Source organism: Bombus impatiens, unplaced genomic scaffold, assembly GCF_000188095.3.
Source record: "Bombus impatiens unplaced genomic scaffold, BIMP_2.2 scf_0418, whole genome shotgun sequence".
Classification (NCBI taxonomy): Eukaryota; Metazoa; Arthropoda; class Insecta; order Hymenoptera; family Apidae; genus Bombus; species Bombus impatiens.
Window position 1 is genome coordinate 3,337,701 of NT_176837.1, and position 23,709 is coordinate 3,361,409.

A 23,709-nucleotide genomic window follows, 5' to 3' on the forward strand; every position below is an offset into this window, starting at 1 on the left:
ATTATGAAGCTGTTATATTAATAAGTAAACCATCTATTGTAAATGTTTAAAGATAGAATGAAAATGTAAATAAGACGGGAAACATATCGATTGATTACACGGAAGTAAAAAGACACATTGCAATCGTTAACGGTTTGGCTTACTTTTATTTAGTATCCCGTAAGTTCATAGTATAATGTTCTTCATTAAGCTTTATGGTTCTTACACACATAGAACGGGACTGTTCTCCTCGTCCCTACCGTCACGATATTTTGAAAAAACGGAAACGCTGAGACTTCGTGTGTAATGTATATTTCAGTGTGGACGATGCCCCATTGATGATAACGCTTGCATCTGGTCACTTTCCAATGCATTCAAAATGTCCTGCGCACCGATGTTTGAATATCTCTAATAATTTATTAGCTCTTAAGTCTTCAGAAAAGAAAAAAATCCACACAAGCATCAGTCGATTCAGTGATCTATGCTGGCGGGAGGGCAGCGTCCAACGTTTAAAACCGAGGTTGAACTTATGCAGAGAAATGGCAAATAACGAAGATGTGTCTCTCAGAATTGTAAATTGGTAATGATCGGTTTAACATTGATTTTATTACCTTTCTCTCCGGTTCTCTCACTCTCTTTCTCTCAACCCGATCATTTTCTTCACGCACACATAGCAGCTACGCGTTCGTACTTCCCGCTCGTCATCCTTCGTACATCCACGCAGTTTTTTCCTCGGCATCATCTCGCGGATTCGTTAAAGTCTATTCCGATTTATCCTAAAGCGCTCAAGGTGTACATTAGGGAATCTGCGAGACGAGGCTTAATTTGAGGGACATTTTATTATTTTCTTTATTTTCGAGTTCTGTTTTCATTTAATTTATTTACGTTTATTTTAAATCGATGTTCGCTTATTCGGGCGCTCGACAAACGCTTTCATCATTCATTTTCCTCTCCGTCGATTATCATTTTATCTCCTCGATATACCCTTCTTTTTCTTTCGATCGTTTACATCTTAAATCGATTGTACGTTGCGTGTGGTTTAAATTGTCATCAGCTTCGTCGAACGTTCGAACCGGCAAACGGCACGCGTTTATGATTAATTAGACCCATTGCTACGTGTGATCTGTCGCGCATTGTAAACGTAACTATCGTTATGGGAGGTTTCTCTGAAAACTGAACACGTTCATGATAGATTGATCTTCTCCTGCCGCGATCGAGACTCCTGATAAATTAAATCTTTCACTTTTTCCATCGAACAGAAGTCATTCTTTTATCTTGCAAGTTTGTTGAAACTTCGTTGTGTAATATTGACGAACGAAGAACCGCGGATATCAATGAGTAGTCAGGAGCCTCAATGGCTACCTATTTATTAGTCGTGTAACAAGGAAAGCGCGACGAGTCGTATATTAATATATCGCCGATAATGAGGGATTGATAAAATCTTCTCCGTCCCGAGGGTTTCGATCGACGACTGTATACCTTTTATTTATTTCTAACCCTCTACAGCTAACATTATTTTTTGCCTCATTTACAGTTCATCTATATACAGAATCAATTACTACATACGAAAGATATAAACACAATGGAATAGTGTGGAAAGTAAAACAATTATGTACATATAAGTGAAATGATAGATTTGTGACAGACGTAGGTGTGTTAAGATAGAAAGAAAATTAAAATTAATACGGATGAAATCAAGAAAAATATAATCACATTGTTAGATATCAAATAGATATATGATTATATAGAATTTTCCTACAATACGTTTCGTTTTAAAAATTATTTACAAGACGTCAAGATATCGTCGCAAATAACTATAGCATATTTTACTAATAATAAGCGGTAGAGGGTTAAAATCACAATAATCATTCATGCACACTCTTCACTTCACGAAATCAATAACCTATTCACTATTTTGCAGGGAATTAGTTCACGCCGCATCAGTATACAATGTTCTTTTGACAAAATTTATTTTTTTATGAAATTGTCTTACCGGTAATCCAGTTTCCACCATTGATCACGACTTTTATCGTATAACGCACTAACAGCATTATTTTTAATGTTTATCCTTTTCTTCTTTTAATAATCGAATCGGCAATTATTTCACATGCGAAACTGACTTCCGGCTCGTTGGTTCCGATTTATTTTCGGTAGAATCGCATCGCCATCTGTTACTCGTATTACTTACTATCGAAAAAACTAACTTTGAATATCTACGCGTAAGAGCACATCGACGAACTGTCAGGACGGTCAATCATCACACGAAAAAGGATCTTTCGATATTCGCGTACCGCGACTCTCGGGAACGGGTACGTATTTGTCGCTGAGGCGGATTTGATACATATAGTTGATTTTTTATTATAAAGATAGTATAATTATTTTTTATCCAAAGAAAAATTAACTTTCTTCAACATTATATAATTCAGAAAGAATTGTGAAGCAAACATTAAATTAATGAACTATAGATTGGCAGTAATAAATCTTGCTTATACGTCTATCAATGGTTCTCTATTAATACTTTCGTCTACATTTCTATCTTCTTGATTGTAAAGAAGTATATATTTGAAATAAAATAGAAAAATCAAAACATTCGTATTTCAATTTAATATATCAGAATGTTATAAATCAATTTTAGGTTATATTTTAATCAAAGAACCACTGATATAAATTTGATTTCAGAATAAATATTTGACACAAGTAATCGACTTAAAATCTCGATTGACGTCACTAGGAATGAAGATCAATATCCGCCCAGCGAGCCATCGACAAAACCGAGAATACATAAGTATGTATACGTACTCAAGCCTACAAAGGCGAGCATCTTAAGAACAGAAAAATTCGCGACACTTAAGAGCTACTATAGACAATGGTACAAAAATTCAATGCTGCCTACGACGTTAGTATACCTTAGACAACGTTTTTATTTAAATCATCATTAATATAATCACCACCAGCGTCATCATCATCATTTTTATCTCTCTCGTCTCCTCTTTGTTAGCAACATTATAATAAAGGGGCGACGAGGACGAGCGTGGAAATTACAACTTCCTTCTTCCACCTGGCAAGGGGAGGCCTCGGCTGTTGTAAGAAGAAAAAGGGTGCAGGAAGCTGGCAAGCTTTAATTGTGGCCTCGAGGTAAGCCCTATCTTTAGCCCTTTCTTTTTATCTTTCGTCACGAGCAGCCTCGCGAGGCGCGGGAAGAAGAAAGGGAAGAAACGTTACAAGAAGGATTGTTCCCGGTCGTCCCTTTTTATCTTAAAGTGCGTCATTCGACCAACGCCTTAGCGCGTCAGTCCAACGAACAACCCTTTTTTTACTTCTTGCGTGTGTATGCATTTCTTTTTCTTTTACTTACCCATTCACGCTCTTTTTTCTCTCTTTCTCTCATTCTCTCCTTCACTTTCATTTCCTTTCGTTCCTTCTTTGTTCGCATGTACACACCCACCCATACACTCACGTGCGCACGCACGCACACGCACACATACACGCTCTCTCTTGCCTCCAATTTTTCATTCGTTTCTTTGCACTCATATATGACACGCGTGTAATTTTTCATGCACGTACTGTCACCAATTACCGCGAAAAATTCAATTATACACGTGTACGTCCACACCTGGTTATATTATGTCAGATAATATAATCCTTCATTTATATCCGTTAGTTCTTACGCTAGGCGTTAATTAGTGTTACATCTAGTCGCGTGTGGCCGGCCCGTGCTATCCAGAAACGCTACTGCACACAGTTGCGCTTCTTTTTTGTTGCTCGATGCACCGATGTGCCAGAAAAAGCATGCGCGACGGTGCTACCCTCTATTCCTCTCCTTCTATCTTTCCTGTCTCTGCACTGTCGTCCGTTAATTTCTTTCTTCTTTCTTACTTCGTTTTCATCCTGTTTTGCTATATTTATTTTTGCAAGCGTCTTCGCTTAATCGAGGATTTCTTGAGCATGTTATGCAATAAATTCTAATGAGTTCGTGGAAATTGTACATAAATGTTCAAGGGTTATCGATCGAGGTAATAAACAGAAGTCGATGATGGTGCGACAATCGATCTATTACAAAATCCGCGTAATTTAAGAGAATCGAACGGTACGAGAATTCTCGATCGTGAATTCTATGTAGCTCTCACAATCAGCTGTTGCCTTCAAAGACGATCTGAACGAGCCGGTTAGCACGGGCGGCCAGACCCATTCGAATGCGTTTACGATCCGAAAAATTACACAGTAACGTTATTTATTTTTTTTTCTTGTTTGTTTCTTTAATGTAACACGTACGGCATATCGTTAATTAACGTAATGTTATTTATATACTATGTATTTACAATCACATGAATCGTAGATATTCTAACGTATCGTTCGTCTCGTTCGACTAATCTCCTATCCTGCTTTCCAGTGCCATCTACTCTTCGACTCACTCTCTCCCCCCAAAACCTTAGATTTCTTTCATTTTCTTCACGGTTATTATTCACAGTTATTTCCGATTATATTCCCCACAAAACGTTTTTATTTTTTTCTCCTAACTTTAATCCCACGTTGTATCTTCTCGCTATTTCTCCCGTGTTATTTATTGCGCCACTCTTTTCTAGTTCGAGCTGAAACTTGTTCAATATTTTAACACCGTTGTGCAACGTATTCTCGCGCGTACACACATATACATATATATATCTATCTGTTCGTTTGTATATATATATTTATATATATCTTTATATATAATATAAAAAACAGTACTTCCTAATGCTTGCGAGAAGAAAGCAAATTTATAGGACGCCTCAGGCGACCCAAAAAGCTGTCCGTCCGTATGTTTATACAGCCGAACATGCAGAATGAGAAAACGGTCTGGGTCTTTGTTAGTTATAGCGATCATCCTCGTTATTTCGTATCAAATATATTTCGAAGCAGATTAGAATATGCAAATTACGAGTTTTCTCATATTTGTGGGTACCTTTATCGATCAACAATGGCAACCCTTCGATTCAAATATTTATAAAGAATTTTAAGAATTAATAAAAAAGGCGAAAGAAATCGTTTATACTATTTTTAATATTTGAATGTCGCGTTGGAGCTTGTATAGTGAACATGTAGCGTATGTACGTTTTACGTGGTAGCGTTTATTCGGTAGTAATTATTGGTAATCTTATTTTTCTCGTGCGACCCATTCCGTTACGAAACTTGACACGCATGCACGGATATATAACACTTTTTTATTGGCTTGTGTTTATACTCAATGCGCTTCAAGTACCAAAATTTGTCACCGTGGATCGTCTCGAAGCAATCGGTACGTTCCATTTACGTCCTCTCTTTTTATTCGGTTTTCTTTGAGAAAAACGGCCAGCGATATTATTTATAGAATCAATCTCGTTGAACGTATTTTAGAATAGAACACTTTTGAATAATGCAGGCAGTGATATTTTTCGTCGATTGGAATCGATAAATATGACAAGGACAAGAGTTACCTTTTCAGTCATCAAACATCAAACGATTTTAGGTTCGTGTAAAAATATTCAGCAACTATGAGAAAGAAGAGTCGATCTCGTTGTATGATATAAATGGATTCTTAATGCGATTAATGGCTTCTTCCCAATTAGTGAAAATGATCTTAACTCTACATCTTTAAGTAAATTACATATAAAGTTACGATATAGAATCACAAGCGATTTTTAAAACTAAGCAATTCCTATTCGTTTGATCTTTCGGAGAAACTTTTCAGTACATCGACTTGAGAGATAAAGAAACAAGCGTAATTTTAATAATTCTAATACCGCAATTCTTTATCATTTTTCAGCTTCTGCAAATCTCATTTAATTTCGACTGATAATTGGCAATCGTAACGTTACCCTATTGCGTTTCGAGTTACATAGAGAAGCTTCCATATTCTTATTAATTACGCTTCTTGTTCGATGTATAGAATGGCCGTAAAACATCCTCGTAGCTTAGAAAAAGGATTAGGAAAAACGAGGAAATTATTCGTACCTCATGCTGTCGGACGATTTCGACGGACCGTCTATCGGAGACGATCGTCGAGATGCATCTCTTTCTCTCGAGACGATCCCGAGTGCATGCGGTACACGGTCGAGTATAGACACATTTCGCTAATCGTCTCTCTAGTCGAATATAATTAATCACATCGCTTTTAAAAATTTCATCGAACAAGTTTCAATTCTATCGAGCGGCGCGGACGAAGTTCTCTGTCGGGATTCTACGATTACCTTGCGCGTATTTTACTTTTTTGTTACCGCCCCCCTTCTTTCAACCCTCCCAACCCCATCTCGTCGATCTATATCCAACCTCATTTCCCTTTTCTTTCTGGCAAAGTCACACTCGTTCGTCGTCGAGTTAATCTCGATGTGAAAGAAACTACGAAACCCTCCCGACAGAATCTCGCGATCGATCACGAAGACTTCGTTACTGTTTGGCTTCCCGCGAGAATGACACGAAGATCGCGAAACACCTCTGACAATGACGGATAATGAATAAGAAGGGTGAAACTCGTCTCTCAAACTTACGTCTTAGTCGTCGTTTGTTTTCAGCTACAGGGGGGTTTTACACGATCCATTCTCACAATGGCATTTCGTTTAGGCAAATATGTACAATGATCACATATGATGTTTAGCGATTAGTTAGAATGATTGTTTAGAACGATAGAGTTGCGTAAAACTTGAGGGTATAAAAGGTTTCTATATCGCGCGTGTTTGAAATACTTGGAAGATCGTGTATTTATATATAATTCCTATAAAAAATTCGTCTTCTCGTCCCGCTTTTGAAGGAGAGGAAGGGTAATTCGCAAGCTTCGTGTCGTTCATTTTCCTACCGCGACCAAGTAACCACTTTTCGACCGCGTGAAGAACTCGCGCCGAATTCACGGGTACTCCCCCGAGATTAATTAACCTCTAATTGCTAACGGCCGGATCATACTATCTCGACATGCTAAACGCGTTCCTTCTCGCCCTTACACCTTCGAGCTTCCCTCGTACACAGAGTAAAATCGTCGTTGGGACACCCGCGATCGACGATTGTCACGTTCACGGATGTCTCGATCGCGCACGACCGTGATCACGATCGAGTCGTTCGGAAAGCGGACTCGATCCTTCGTTGTGAAGATTTCTCCCTCGAAACACAGTAGTTTTCGCTGTACGATCATTTGTTGGTTAATCGCTTAGAGAAAGGAAACCCGTCAGTTATGTGTGACCGACAATAAAAATCGACTATTTTACTAGCTGACTGAGAATTTTAAGATCTTCTTTGGCTTCCATGTCTCTTCGAAAGTAAAACGATATAGCAGCTTGCCAAAATGACGTAGATTATTACGTCGAATCGTTCGTGTTATTTTCTTGTCGTGGTTCTCTTCTCGCGGTTGCTCGCGTCCTTCGATCAACTTCTCTCCTTCCATCGTTCATCGGGTCACGAAGTCTTTCCGAAGAAGCCTCGCACGTACACTTTCTCTCGTCTCTTGTCGCTGGAACGTTCCTCGAGGCGCCTTCCAGGTCTCGTAGCAGGAGATAATCGATCATTTTTCGACATAGTCCTCTCATATCGTTTCTGATTATCGTTCCGGCGCGAAGTAAGATGGATTCTTCGAATAAAGGACCATGAGGATCAAAAGGGCGAGGACGAATAGGCGACTGCCGTGACTCGAATACAGCGTCACGACGCCCGCCAGCCACCATAGCGTCGGACAGCCACCCGGTGCCGAGCTGATCCCTCTTTGAATCGCGGCAGGATGCTCGCCTATATCAGAGAATCGATTTTTATATAGTTACTTTTATCACGACGGAAATATGACGTATTTAGCAATTTTCTTTCCTTTAACGCGATCGTCTTTTTTAGCGGACGTGCAATCATAAAGAATTTGGAAAACTTCCTAGATAGGCAGATCGATATGTTCGTTTGCAGTTAGAAAGTTGACCTTCTTTCTTGAAATTTGAAAAATATGGGACTTTGAAGAGTGTTTGAAACTTTTAATAAAGTTGAGAGTTTGAAATAGCATAGTAAGTTTAGTAGAATTTGTCTTTTTGACGTTCCCATTTTTACTTATACTCGTACGAAATACTTTTATATTTCTATATACTTACAAAAATTAATTAATTTTAAAGACATTCGTAGTAAAGGCCAGATAAAGATTAATGAACCGTTTCTAATTTTCCGTTGTCCAAAGATTGTATTTTATGTCCGTTCCGTTTGTACTCGCGATTAGATTTAAGAAGTTGACGAAGGATTAAATAGAAACTGTGTTAAATTATTAGCGAACTAATTTTGCCGAGTTAGTCTCTTTAACAAATGCAATTTGTATTTACCATTATATTTCGTTATAGAACTTTTTCAAACAGAGAGTATTAAGTTTCAAAGTAAATCTTTAAATCAGATTGATTTTAGCAAAGTAATATCGTTAGAACGTAAAAGATTTCCCTACAAACCTTCCCTAGTAAAGTTCCACGTTTACCAGGAATGATCTATTAAAAAGGAAAGGATGCTTTTTCGTTTCGTGTCACTGCAACGTAGAGCGATCACGAAAGTAATTTAAGTTACTGAAACGCGAAAATGCTTACCATTTAACACGTGAAGCTGCACGCTCGCGCTGTCCAAACTACTCGGACTGCAGGTGTAATTGCCCGAGTCTTCCCGCCTCGCTTTATGGATCACGAGACTGCTGACCGTGTCGTGATCGATTCTCTTCGTTTGGATGTCGATTTTGTTTAATTGGTAATCCAGAACGCGATCACCCTCGTGGTACCAGAAAACATAGAAAGGACCCTCAAGGGACTGCTTGATCACGCACCGTATGGCAACTGTGCTTCCGGTCTTCACGTACATGTCACGATCGCCTATGATTTCGATCTTTGGCACTGAAAAATCGGTAGCCAATATTTATCTTTTCTTTACGATTTAATGAATGACAGTGTAATGAAATAACAAAGAATTCGAAATAATTATTTTTCATCCTTCAGATCTTTTGTATTCCTGCTATCAGATTGCTATAGGGAATAAATATTAATGATTCCCTTATATGATGCCACTTTAGATACGACATTTGGATTACTCTATTTGACAACATTCTCTCGTGCTAAATTATGGAATGTCTAAACAAAAAACGAAACTAATTCAAGAATGTTGTACTAAAACTTGTTCTGTATCTTAGCAAATATTTAAATGAAATTATAAGAAAATATTATACGTTATAATAAATATTTAATATGATATCGTATATATAGAGAGAGCATAACAGTTTTGCTAAAACATTGTTATGAATGATCTTTTCTTTGATAATTTCAACATAATAATAAAGAATATGTTTGTTTTTGCGATGGAAAGCTTTATTTCTGCTGATTATCGTATTATTAACGATAACCAACTACATATCGTGAGACACGGAACATGTTAATCAAAGAAAAATAGTAAGTATATTGTACTCACGATACTTTAATCTTTTATTTAAATTTTTTCTACTTAAACAATATATCAAAGAATATTTCTCTACGGGGTTAATACAAGTTGAGAAGTGGTAATTGCCGTGGGTCATCCGTGGCCCATGTGGCATCGAACGTGTTAAATGTAACGCAAGAAGGTGATCGAACGACAAAGAAAATTAATTACTAAATACACCGAGCGATTATTCGAGCGAACATTTTAGCGCCTCGCACGTACGAGTTACGTGAAAGAGAGAATGTCTGTATTTTACGCTCGTATAATTTTTTATCACGTCGATGGAACATGGTTCGCGAAGTGTTCCGTCGATCGATGACAGAGCTCTTCTCTGACAACATAAAAATAACACTGGCGTAGAATTGAACGACGATGGTCAATGGTTAATTTCTAAATGTACCGGAAATATCGATATGTCATTGAAAAAAAAAGGATATTATGTTATTTACACTTTCGATCGTATCTTACTAATTATTCATCTTAATATTGAAAATTATTGTTATTGTTAACAAAAAATGTTCACGCGATCTCACCGACGATGTTGAGCTTGATGATGTGACTCTTCTTCGGATCGGTCGAGATTTGGCACTCGTACTCGCCTTCGTCACGTGCCTGCACGTACTTAACCTGCAGGGTCCAGGTGTCCGACGCGTCTACGAAAAGCGCCTGGAACCTTTCGTCCGGGATAAACATTGTTCTATCTACCGAGAGGATATGCGAGTCCCTTCTTCTGATCCACGACACCTTTCATATTTGAGGAACAAACAGATTAATTTTAATAATATCGTCAATATATTATATTCGTCTGTTATCGTCTCATTATTATTGTGATACAATGGTTTGCTATAAATTCTGAAGCTCACAGTATTAATATTTCAATATAATTATTATTAACTCTATTTCTGACCAACTTTAATTAACTCTAATTCAACTGTGTCCTGCTAGACTCTACAATGTTAATGTTACATAAATAATATTAAGGATTTAATATTAAAGATTTAATGTACCATGTAGATATAGGAATGTGCTATAAATTCAAAATTTTCCGTCCGAAATACGTGACCGAACTTTAGAAGCGTGTCCTACTTATTTTAAAGCTAACAATAGGTTTGTATAAATATGAAGCATTCTTTAGAAGAAATACATTTTTCTTGGAAGATATTTACGGTCCAGAGGAAGATAATATGATCTGAATTATTTCGTGTGACAACATACTGATTATTTTTCAACGCTGTAACATATCAACACACAAGGTGATAAACTTGCGAAGTGTTCTTACGAAACTTTGACACAGACGAAGAGTGTTTAAAACTTGTTTAGAACTCGGACAGGAAGAGTTTTCCGAGTCATGTTTCTATGGTCTTTTTTCATCTTTAAAGTGACTAGAACATGGTTTGAAAGTTTGGTCACCTACTTCAGAATATTCTATATTCTTATATTTGAACCGAGATAGTGTATACTTCTATTTTTTTTTTTTTAATCTAAACGTGTAAAGTATACAGCAACGCTTCTATTGTGTTTTAACATGCCAAAAGAATATAAGAAATTCTATCTGCATATCTTATTTAACTTTGTCTTTACATAATATCGATCTTTCTCTTTAACTTTTAGTTCTTTCTATATAAATTACAGCTAACATAAATATTCAAAAATTTAACTTTCTACAAGTTATTCGATATTCATTGATATCGAGTATACGTTTGTTTGACTACTTTAACACGAATAAAGTTCTTACGGAGGTTTTATACCTTCGCAATTTATATGTTTCGAAACTTGACAATCCTTCATGTTACACAGTATTACACTTTAAAACTTTTTATTACACTTTTTACGATTTCTTTCGTTTAAAAGTAGACACTCTATAAAACAAGAAAGTAACTGTAATCGAAAAACGAACTTACATAAAATACTCTAATTTCTTTTATTGTCTTTGCATATTAGATCCGCTGTACTTTGCATCATAAACATGAATTTACAGTAAGCTCGGAAATTAACAAACAACGTAAACATTTCGTCCCACTTTTATTTATCAAACTAACAATATTTTAGCGAAACGAAGCAATTAATATTCATTAGCGATTGAAGGAAAATCGAAAAGCAGGAAATAGCAGTCGTATATGATCCCCCTCATCAATCCGAGCAGAGGAAAAATCCGCTCCAATTCGATGCTTTTTGCTCGGCATGGACGCATTGCGAGAATTATTAATCCCTTCTCCAATACGTAGCGTGGCTCTATTGTTAGATTTTTGGTCCGGAGCGCGGCCGTTTCTTCCACGTCGTGGCGAACAAAAAGCGAAATAAAGCAACAGACACGTTTCCAGTGACGAAGTGAAATTCAACCGTGTCTGGCTGAAAATTCGCAAGCTCCTCCCTGGACTGAATACAGGACAGAGAAACCAGGCTGCGGAAAAAGCGCGGAATACGCGAGCCGGCCGAGATGGAAAAAGAACCCCTGGCACGACTTTTCGATCTTGCTCGATCAATCTTCTTTCCCTTGTCTAGGGTTAATTTATCGTGCGTCGAACGGTTTCGCGGACGTTTCTTCCTTTCTTTACCGTCGATTCCAGGCAGTTACACGAAAGAAAACCGTATTAGAAGTACATTCAATCTATCCGCGCGATAAGTATAGCCAGAAACAGGTCGATTCGCCGCACGTTACGCGATGTTTTCCCTTGATGTGACGTCGACTTACAATCGAGGAAAGGTTGTAATCCACAAAGTAGAGTAATTGCTTCTTTGTTCGTGTCTGGCGATCAAAAGATCAAGGATAGAGTTTACAATTCAAGCCACGCGCGAAATATTTGCAAGCAGTACATACTCGGCTGCATCGATAGTAATCGGCGAAATGTAATCTCCTGGTCGGTTTCTGAAGCGCAATCGTTATCTGGGAAATTCCAAACTGAACGGAATTCGTTTATCTCGGCGAACGGCGTGCGTTGAAACCGAGGAGAACCGACCTTCCCATCTTTTTCTATTTCTCTCTACGTTTTTCTCTGGCTCAATTACGATTGTCGTGCCATTAATTTCCAGGAAGAAAGCAATAAATTAGTAAATCCCGTTTCTAGCTTTGCGTTACGTTCCATCGATCGCCTTCCGGCTTTTCTGGAATTTCTTTCGAAACTTTTACGGGACTTTTAACTCCGCCGATCCCCAGATACGAAAGGGATTTAATTGCATCGACATGAATCTTGAAATCCTTTCTTCGAATTTCGCCAACCATTCGGTTGCGCACCCAATTCCACGAACACGGACCGATTATCCTATTTTATTTTCTATTCCAATGCAATATATGAGGTATCTTATAATTACAGATCGATTAAAGGACGAATGGATGAACGAATGTTTAGTATGCGTAATTTGTTTAGTATACATACATCCGTTTTTGTTCTATACTTTAGTGTTGTGGCAAAACTTCAAAAAGTTAGGTTTTAGGAATCTATAAATAAGCAACTGTTCATATCTCGTGTCTTAGCAGAGACTAATAAAATTTCATGTAAAAATAGATCTCCTATTTTTTGATATATCTTCTCATTTTTGGTCAAAATAAATTACATCACATTTATACTTACGAAGACTAAAATCAATTTATCTAAATTTCAATTTTAATATTATTAATAATTTTTAATTTTACCAAGAATACACGTATACACTGTAGAAGTTAGCGAGTTAACTGTGAAAATAAAACAACATAATCTTCGAATAAGTATATAACACAATACAAAATGTTTTATCTAAACGACCAATGTCCAAGAATTGGATTTTTAAATTAGTTAAAATGTAAAGGAAGATCGAACATGTGATATTGGACAAAAATATTCCGCCTTCCGCCTGATTGATTTATAGCTCAGGTACGTCTCGTATATTTCCACTCACATTCCACCGAACGAAAGACGTGGAAACAAATGCAAAGTCACCGGCACGACCGTGTTCCGCAAATCGTCCGTGGAGAGTAATCGCTTTCAATCGTGTTTCTTGGTAGCGTGGTACAATGGTCGCCGACAGAAAGTCAGTAGTAAAGGTACGTTTAATTTTACGCGCGATAAATATCAAAAGAATAAAAAGGTAAGGGGGTGTAAAGGGGTCGCGACTCTATGGGTTCGCGGCCCTTAAGTACGCAATCGGACGATTATACAAGGGTCGCGTGTCGCCAGACACTTAGTCCTGCCTGTTTCGACATACAAGTTTCGTTATTGCACACACCAGTGAAGGTAAAATCTCACTAACGAGTGATACAGGCCGCGCACAAAAACATTTACCGCTCTGTCCTCTTGTCAGTCTCCCAAAAGAACCAGCCCCCTGTCACCGTTATCTGGGTTACTTTCATGTGGGGGCCATTTCTCTCTCTTCTTTTCTTCTTTATTCCCTTTCAATCTCTCTCTCTCTCTCTCTCTTCCTCTCTTTCTCTTCCTCGCCTCTCTCTCTCTTTCGTGAATCGTAAAATTCACGCGGCTCGTATAATCCGCCCTAACGGTCGTGAACGCAGACAGATTAGACTTTTATAGTTTCGCATAAATTCCCACGCAGATAGAGTCAGGATGTGTATCGGGATCGGCGGTTTATCGCGGCCATTTCGATTATTGTAATAGCGCGAACCGGACGGTTTAGCGACGCGGAATATCGACGGAAACGGAGGACCGATAGTACAACTTTTCGATGGCGAATCAGCGGCTTCATGGAAACCAACGGCACGATACTATCGGTACACCACCGTCACCTCACAGAAAACTGGGTATTCGCGTGCAAATAAATTCGCTTTATCTGCAAGCAGGCGGCGTTGGTATCCGGTCGTGCTTTTTGCAAGGAACTGGGATGAGATAACGGCTTTCCCAAAGTTTCTCGCCGGAGTTGAATCGAAATTAAGGAATCTGTAATTTAGGGATTCGTAATTTTGACCGCGCACCATCCGCAATCGTTCACCTGTCCTGTCTGCCGCAACTACTTCTTTTTGTACTTGTTTTGAACGTTTGCAAACGTTCGTAGAACTTCCAGTAAATTTTGTCTGATCTTAAGATTCGTATATAACGAGAGTTACGCGAATGTTCCAAGTTTTAATTGGTAGCGTTTTGTTGTATGGAAGGACACAAAGGGGAAAATGAGAATAATTAGGGGCAAAGGACTTACCGATTTATTACCAAGCTGTCGCACTTTGCACGGCAAGTAAGCATGACTTCCCAGTTGAGCCGTGATGTTCGTGGGGGTGTTTGAATCGAAGTACGGCCCCGTGTAAATCCCGTCGAACCTCTTCACTAACGAATGGGATCTTGTGCTCACCCCTGCAAGATTTCATCGATTTTCAGACGAAGACGTATGTACACAGGCTAAATGTATATTCTTCACAGGTTTAATCGAAAACTTAAATATAAAGTAGTAAAGAAGTTCCATTTTAGTAAATCAATTTATTTAATTCAGGTATTTTAGATATGTTAAAATTGTATCCATGTTCTATTAGACGAAATGTTTAATCTTCCACGAATGTAGAATCAAACATAATATTTTTCATCTGTAGGATTTGAAAAATTAAACAGTCGAAGAACGTATTTCTGTGACTGTATCTTAATATAAGTTCCGGTATTTATATTCTGTTCTTCATTTATTTGACGTAAGGTATGTAGAAAAGCCATCTCTCTGGTCGCTAATTTAAAATATCCGTTTCAAACTTAAAAACATCTTTCGTGTCATACTCGTCGTATTTTTACCAAAAATTGTTAAATTCACAGAATGCCACTGCAACACTCAACACCTTCTCTTTTCACATAATCTTTTTACAGCGACGAAACATTTGCACGAATCTCCGTCAAAGTTCGCTTCTAATCCGAACGCTTGTTACGTTTAAGAAGAATACATTAACACGGCGGCTAGACCGCGAGAGCTGGTTATTCTTGACGAATTTACATTGTACGGGTAGCGTTTCCATGATGGAATAATAAAAGGATCGCGGTACTATACTGTATTTCGCATTCGTGACGTCCATGTACGATGCCATCCTGTCTCGTTTTCTCTCTGTGGCCGCATCTATGCTCCTTTTCCCTTTACCTTCCGGAATAAATCCTATCAGAGAGCTTCCACCAGGCCATCGTGCATCGAGGAAATGGATACTAATCCAGGGGATTCCGATCCTGGGTATCCAAAGTCGGATCAGCATTCGCCCCGGGAAAGCAACCGTGGGCTTCGTTCCAACGACCTTGAGGACCCACTTCCGGACTGGCGTTCGAGGGATAAAAGGAAACCCGTACTCGTTCATGCGTTGCACTGCGATATGGTATCGTATGTATTCTGCGTTTGGCTACGTTTATTTTTTCGAACGTATCTTCTGGAAATGTATTCAGAAAATCAACGCATATCCGGAAATTACTAGGTTCGACATACAGGTGCTTCGTCGAGAACGTTCATGGAAAGCTTAGAACGATATCACAGCGCGTAGAAAATCCGTGCGTCCCGTGTGTCTGCGGGAATTGAAAGGAGCCTTTCGATTTATCGTCGACTGAAAGTCTCGAAAGTCCGCACGAGAACATGCGAGAAACGTCGAAGTGGAAGAACTCGATAAAACAGCTATTCGATGGAACTTTCTTGCACTCGCTTCGTAAGATACCGTTGGCAACTCGTCGCACGCTTAACAGAGGTTTATTCGTTTTTAACGCCGATGCCAAAACGACTCTGCAGGATGTTATGCAGGAATAGAGGAAATATTCGATGAATGTCGACACATCGTGATAAAGAGTTTATGGTAATAAGGAATTGTCTGAGACCGAGGTATCCATTCTTGCTGTAATTCACGAATTCATAGTTATTTATATGGCATCCGTAACGAGAAAAACAATTGGCCGACGCGGGGACTCGGATACGGTTCCTTCATTTATTGGACGACCGCTCTATTGATTGAGTTATTCAGGTCATCAACAACTTTTTCTTCCCGGTCTGCTGCTCGAAAATAGCTGCTATCGACGTATTACTTTTCACGTTTCCTTGCTGTATTTTTGATGCCCCGGTGACAAATCGTGGAACCTACATTTCGCTGCTCTAACTGGTATTATTGTTCTTTCCTTGGGTGTCATATTTCTTTTTATTTGCTTTTTATTTTTCCTATTTATTCTATTTCAGTAGAAGAGTAAAGACCTTGTAAGTTTATCGAGATTAATTAATAACGTAATATGACGATTTAGTTGTGGCGTAGTGATTTTTCCTTTAGACGTAGTTTTGCTTCTAGCAAGTAGTGCCAGTCATTGCCGCATTACAAACAAAAAGTTCCGGGTCGGCCGCAAATGACGTCATTGCAGGGAACGTGTTAAGGGAGTATAAGAAGAACGCATTAACCGTATTGCTGTATTATTCAACATATTTTAAGCAGCCGAATGAAAGAATGGTAAAAGAAACTGATATCGTGTTCGTACTTTCTCTTTACGTTGGCGCTGCTCCGAACGAAGTATAATGAGAATGTATTATGACAGCCGACGGAGTAGATAAGGAAGTTGACGATATATTTCAGTTACACTAATTTCTGTATATTACGCCTAAGGACTGAATAACATTCCCTCGTCATTTTGGATATCTTGTAATGACAGAACGTTTTCGTTGTTGAAAATATAAAGATAGCATTTCTATATTTAACCACGAACGAAGTAAAATGTGAATGTATCATGACACGCTACATAAGTATCTGTTATATATCTACTGATTTCTACAAATCATATAGAATACCTGAATAATGTTTTCGATATTTTAGAAATTGTATAATAATAAAGCCCATTTGCTGTTAAAAATATGAAAATTGATTGCCATTAAAATTAGTTTTATAAAATTCATCGCTGATAGATGACATTAATAAATAATGTAAATAAATAAATAAATTCCAAGATAAATTTGAAAGACTAATGTCACTAGATATTGCAGATAAAAATACAATTAATGAAATAGAATTTACATAGAAACTTGTTTCAGACATTAAGCTATTTATTTAGTGTCTAAGCTAATCGTCTACTTTCCTCTATTTTTGAATTTATGACTATAACATGCCTGGCTTTCGAACGACTCATATATCATACAAATACTAATTTTACATTATCGTACAGATCGATGTTACCTATATGATAGAATTATATAGAAAAGGATTTAGTGAGATCAGAGACAAAACAGGATCAACGAGACACGGTGAATTATAGGAACTCCTGCGACGTTCAATCGATCGAAAACGCGGCATCGCGCAGAGCAGTGTCTGCAAAAATCGAACGTCCGCATTGGCAAATAACATCCGGCCAGATAAATCCACACCCTTTCAATAATGCCGGTATTCATAACATTTAGAGTGCACGGATTATTGCATTATTGGCATCGCTTGATCGGGGTAAACGTTCGAGCGGTCGGGTCGAGTGTGTCAAACCGGGCTCACGTCGGCGCGCGGCGCCCGAGTTTTCGCCAGTTGCATATATCGAAGGTCCGTGATATCCGCAATTGGCCGATGCAATTCTGGTCTGATATTATACTACTACGTTTCAACGAATGCTTAGCTGCTCGCTACTTACGTCCCGTTACGGAAGCGTTTCGTCGTCTAGAGCGCATCCGGTTTTTAAGAGCGAGGCGAAATGCACCGATGTGACGCATTACGTCGTCGACGAAATAGCTCCTATTTTCGAACGTGATTTTAAACACACGGAAGTTATCGTTTCTGTCACAATGGCTCGTACACAACCGCAACGAGAATACAGGGCATTAAACGACGTTCATCTTGCTCATCGTTGTTTGAAAACGATTCGAACTAACTTCGAGCGAGTCAAGCCGCCTGGGCACTCGGAGGATGAAGTTCCATTGACCACTCGAAAGAATGAGAAGCTTAAAGGAACGTCGCTAGAATCCCGAGGACAAAAATACCATCGCTGACATCGTGAACGATGGCTTTTCTAATCAATAGAAAACCAGTAAGAGAGAACTTGGTAACAGATAAGCGTCCAAGTCGTGCGAACTCGATGATCGATCCATGAACGAGTCTATCGGATCGTATCCCGCTAATTCACGGTTTCAAACCGATATCCTTTTAACTGCATCTCGGGCAATCGCTACACGCTCGATGAATCGATTTGCCAACGCGTTTCCGTTCAGACGGCGCGAATTGGATTGGCAATCAGTGCGCACCGACCCGGTATCGCGAATACTGGAGACGCGCACGACCAATCGAGGCTCATCCTTCTAGGACACTCGGTCCTCCGGATTAAAGAATTCTTCAGGAATGCAAAATATTAGGCGCAAGGGTTACGGTTCGAACTGGAATCCCGCAAAGCTGAGACTCGTCGTAAAATGAATATAAGTAGACGTGAACGTAGCGTTACCGTGTGTCTCTGTTCTTTTTCTCAGAGTCGTTCTAAGCTGCGAGTTGAATTATTTCGACGTGCTCGGTGATTATCGTTCTCGACATTCCTGGAAATCATGTTTCACGCCAAGATTACAGAGAAAGAACAAAGGTGGGATGGGAGGTAGAGAGAAAAGCAGGAGAGAAAGAGGAACAAAGCGGCTGATTGTGTGGTTGGTGCAACGCGTCGCTTATGACCGTTCGTAAATTTCAGAGGGAATGAATCATTCACGAAGGCAAACAGAAGGGGGTTGAAGTTGTTAGCGATAGAGCTGTGCACTACACTGAATCGTAACACGAATTGCACGTCTGCAGGTGTAATTATATTTCTATCTCTGCTGCATTTATAAGGAATATGTAACTAAGAGTACGTGAGTATTTCTTTGAAAGAAGATGAATATAATTATGAGAGAGATTTTTGAAGGAAGCGTACCGAAAAGAAAGGTTAAGTACAAAATGAAATTAATAAGCGTTTGTTCTTTAAACAAAAGAGATATAGTTACCACGGAAATGTACTTACATGAATAGTATATACATCGGGTGATGAAATTACATTCCTATTTTTGTTACGGTTTAGAAGAAAGAGTGCAGCTCAAAAGAGAAAGATTTTTGAAGTAAATATTTACAACATAGAGACTGATAAAAATTATTTGTTTTAAAATAAAACGAATAAATGTTATGAGAGAAACTTTGAAGTTACAATAACATAGCAATCTATGATCAACAGTGTATTTGCGCGTATTTGCGGAACTATGTAACCATCCTCTTACCCACTACGAAAAAGAGTATGTGATTACAAGAGAGATTCTTGAAAGGTATATTCAGGAAGGAAAGATGAATTGCAAACTGAAGATTAATAACTATTTGTTTTTCATACAGAGAGAAATAATCGCGCAGAGAGAATCGAATCTGTAACAACACAGGAATCCACGATCAAAACTGTTAAATGTTTTTGATCCATAAATTATGTTGTTTTAGAAAATAAATGGCCCAACGATACCGCTACATTTCAAATAACCTGGTAGATCTGAGAATTCATCGGTACTACGCCAACATAGAGAGGTTTGCATATTCCATAAATTTCCTTGAGTAATGTCGAATCTAGATTGTTTTGACATGAACGATGGTTATCCGTGAGAAATTTAAACGCGCGTGTCAAAACGAAACTCTCGACAAAGTTATACATACGTGCATCTTGTTTCGTCGTAATTACGATTGAGTGAAATTACGAATTAAACCGATATGTAATTAAAACATGTTTATGGTTTATCTGCGTGTCAACGTACTGATTAATGTTAATGCGCTTATCGTGCGTTTGAGCGCAAAGAGAATGATGCGCCGATAGATTATTATTAACTGTGAACCATTATAAATGCGGATAGGTTTCTGTTGGATGTTGCGCAATCAAATGAAATGGTCCGTGAAAATAATAAAAGATAAAAAAGGAAGGGGGAAAAAAAGAAAAATACCTGAACCTACGTCGAAAGATGGGTGAAAGTGGAAATAAATTTCTTGGAAACAGAAAGAGGATTTCTGACAGATATTTCTCAGGAGACGATAGAGCACGGTCGATGCGGAAAATCGAGCATCGACGGGGTTGCGTTTTCGCCGCTTTATTAGAACTACACGTACAAGTGTTCGATGTAATTTTACGACGTCATCGGACACTAATCTCAGACATAAATCTGGATTCTCGGTTCCCTCGAAGATCGTTCTTCCTAGCCCTCCCAGTGAGGCTAACTCGATTTTCTGTCTTACTAGTTCATCAAACATTTACGTTCCACTACTTCCATCGTACATTTTCCACGCTGCACGCCGAGTTAATGGTTATCGTTCGATTGTCGCTTAAAACAGCCGATATTAAGCGAATAATTATTTACGTTCCCAGCGATATCGTCCGATTTGCTTCAAACAAAATTCAAAGTTACGATCTTTAATTGTATAAGAAGAGAAATAACAAGGAATGCTCGACGTTTTCATCTCTTTTCATTTTCGATCGAACATATTTGCTTGCAATATCTCGAAGAACATTTTCCTCACTTTCTAGTGACTACTACGAACGATCAATCACCGATACGCGGTACAAAACGCGTTAATAATTGCATTTAATTTCACGTTGTTTGATAAAAATCTGTTTGAACAAGAGCAATGTAACGTATTAACGCAACACAGAGTTCATGAATAATGGAACCGAAACATCGTGTAAGATCTAACCCCGATACAGTTTAGACGAGCAGACATCCGAGAAAGCGATTTCCTGTGGCGATGGTTGAAACACCGAAATTCTCATTCGGAGGTAACAATGTTGGTCGGTTAATCATCCTGGGGTATAATCAGTGGCTGTGCTACGATTATGTTACGAGTGGAAAGTGCATAATGTATCCCGTCGATACGTACAATAGAAATTGTTTTCGTGTTGCGGATTCGAGTACGGTTGGGTAGACGAATCCAATTAAGAGTATGAGATGGGGATAGAAAACGACGTGGGCCAGAATACGGTAAATTGTTTAACAAAATTACCGACTGTACGTCAGTTGCGTTAATGGCATCGATTTGTGCTCCGTTCGCAAGTTCTACGAGTGTCGTTTAGTTCGCGGTTTGGCAGCCTTTCGTGTGTGTTTCAACGGTTCCTGCTTTCTCTCTTACTCCGTCGCGGTTCGTTCGATAACAGCCGCGTCGAAAGCGACGAATGGAACGTATTTATAAAGCGACCGACGCGGATAATGAACGACCCGATCGACAACAACTTGATGCCCACTTTGCATACTGAAATGTTTCCACGTTACATGCATCTACGTCGATCGATAAGAAAAAAGCACCGTCTGATACGGCCGTGCTTGATAAATCCTTTTTATCGGGCCTCTTCTCTTTTTTTTCTCCTGCAAGATATAAGAGTCCTGAGAAGAGTTCTCCAATACAAAGGAGAAATTATTGCAAGACTGACGAGGGTGCTGGTAGTCTCTGTATCAAGGGGAAACGGTATCCTGGAAGATCATTAAGATAAAACATGTCGAGGGTAGCGATCCGTGAATTAATGGACTATCCATTGAATCAGCAAAAAAAAAAAAAAAAAGGAGAAGAAAAGAACTAACGCGAGGAGGGAAGAAGTAATTAACACGCTTATGGCGCGACTAACAGGGATTTTCATAAGAGTTACATAAGCCTCGAGATCGACGCTTCGCTGCTACGAAGATGTGGGTAATTGCACGGTTATCGCGGCGTGACCTGTTTAAGAGACGGACCATCGACTATATTCTTTTGATACCGGCGTAACACCATAAACGGGAAGCAGTAAACGCGAATAGCGTTTTAACTGATATAATTAAGTTTGAAGTTATTATTTTGTCGTCAGGAAGGCTATCAGGTGCAAACTGAGCAACATAGATACGAGCGGTATTACACGATCGACTGCCACGATCTTCGTTCGCATTACTCGTCTGTGATGTTAGAGTCGGTTCGATCGACAAACTGCGAAAATCTTCAGTGAAAAGTGTATATAAAAAGGAGCTAACCGTATCATCGCGATGCAGCCGCGCGAGAGATGAAATCGATAGACACGTCCCTGAACGACGTCAGAGCGAAGATGAGGGAACACGCTACCCTTCTGTCATCACCTCGCCCCCTAGTTCACGATGACGGAATCATCGAGTCGACACGGTGACCCGACAAGGATGGCGAAGAATAAAAAAAATCTAGCGATCCGAGAGACAAAGGGAAGAATAGGGAAAATACAATACTGTCGCCGCGACAAACAAGGGTGGCGCTAGATACAGCCCTGGACCGGGTCCGGAAGCAGCCCCCTCCCTCCTCCTGCCTATGAGTCCTCCTTTTTCCCTCCACTCGCGTATCTCGATCCTCTTGCGTCCATCGATCGCGAATACACACGATCAGCTGCCGAATTCTTCACATTTGAGTCGGACCTACGCGACACAGGTTTGTATGCACGCGTGCTAATTCACGTACGCACAGTTACACCCCAAAATCTGATCGATCCATCCGCAGTACAAGTCTTCAGTACAGCCCCGCCTGGCCCCTTTCCTCCCCCCTCGTCGTTCTCACGTCACGCGGCCCCCCCTTATCACCCTGAAAAGACGCGCGTGTTGCTAGTCCATCAGTGATCCGAACCTAGGATACGCGAGATTCACGATTAGCAGAAACCACCTGGTTAGGTGATTTGCCAGCCATCCTATGACGCGACTACCAGACGTCAACGCGTGTGCACTTTCCCGCGGGAATCTCGAAAGATCGATGCACGATCCGCGAGAGCTCGAACCCTCTTTCGAGAGCGAACGAACATATGTCACGCGGGTGAAATGGATCTTACCGGTGATGCCTAGGAGAATCCAGCACACGAGGCACAGGACGTAGTAATTCACGTAAGAGGATCTCCTCATGATGACGAAGACAGTGACGACGACGACGACGACGACGAGAACGACGACGCAGTTGCCTTCGACGGGTCCACTGACATCTCAAAACAACCAGCACACCAAAGATCGGTGCACCCTCTCACTCCTAACCCTCCGTCATCACTCTGTTCATCCTCCTTGACTCGATGCTACCAGACCTCGTGCATAGTACGATTCTTTATCACCCTCGACGTTTTTTTTTCTCTTTCGTTTGTCACGCACAATGCCTCTTATACGGATACACCACCGTGGTATCGGTGTCGCACTGATCACATATTATCTCCCAATTAGTCGTCGATTAGGCACGCCAATCCTGAACGATGTACCTCTTATACACCGTGTCGTGTTTGCTCGAGACGACGTGGTACGTTTTCCTCAACGTGTGTGTTTAAAGGTTGTAGCACGTTTCCTCTCGATGGCGGACGACCGGAACGCGACGTCGTATACGCGAGGCTGTCACTACGGGGGCTTATACGTCGTCGCGTGATATGGCCCCTTTTCCGACCGATCCTTCAAACACGGCTAACTACGACCGAGTTTTGCGTACGGGTCGTCTGCGGTTCGTCGTCC

General features: G+C 39.6%; 1 protein-coding gene across 1 annotated transcript; it reads right to left on the bottom strand.

Annotated features, from left to right (window-relative positions):
- Positions 1-125: 125 nt before the first annotated feature.
- LOC100741506 (neurotrimin-like) lies at positions 126-23,703 on the bottom strand. The gene is made up of 5 exons (XM_003490275.3): positions 23,055-23,703; positions 14,515-14,666; positions 9,927-10,137; positions 8,520-8,816; positions 126-7,701 (listed from the first exon to the last, which is right to left on the bottom strand). Exons 1-5 carry the CDS (start codon positions 23,122-23,124, stop codon positions 7,517-7,519), a joined length of 915 nt encoding a protein of 304 aa, XP_003490323.1. The 5' UTR covers positions 23,125-23,703; the 3' UTR covers positions 126-7,516.
- Positions 23,704-23,709: the final 6 nt, after the last annotated feature.

Bases quoted from the DNA above. Each gene is read 5' to 3' on its own strand.
- LOC100741506 (XM_003490275.3), bottom strand. From the start codon at position 23,124: ATGAGGAGATCCTCTTACGTGAATTACTACGTCCTGTGCCTCGTGTGC. The intron at 10,138-14,514 runs GTAAGTCCTTTG...CAAATATGAAAG, and splicing joins GACAGCTTGGTAATAAATCG to GTGTCGTGGATCAGAAGAAG. The intron at 7,702-8,519 runs GTAAGCATTTTC...TCTCTGATATAG, and splicing joins GCAGCTTCACGTGTTAAATG to GCGAGCATCCTGCCGCGATT.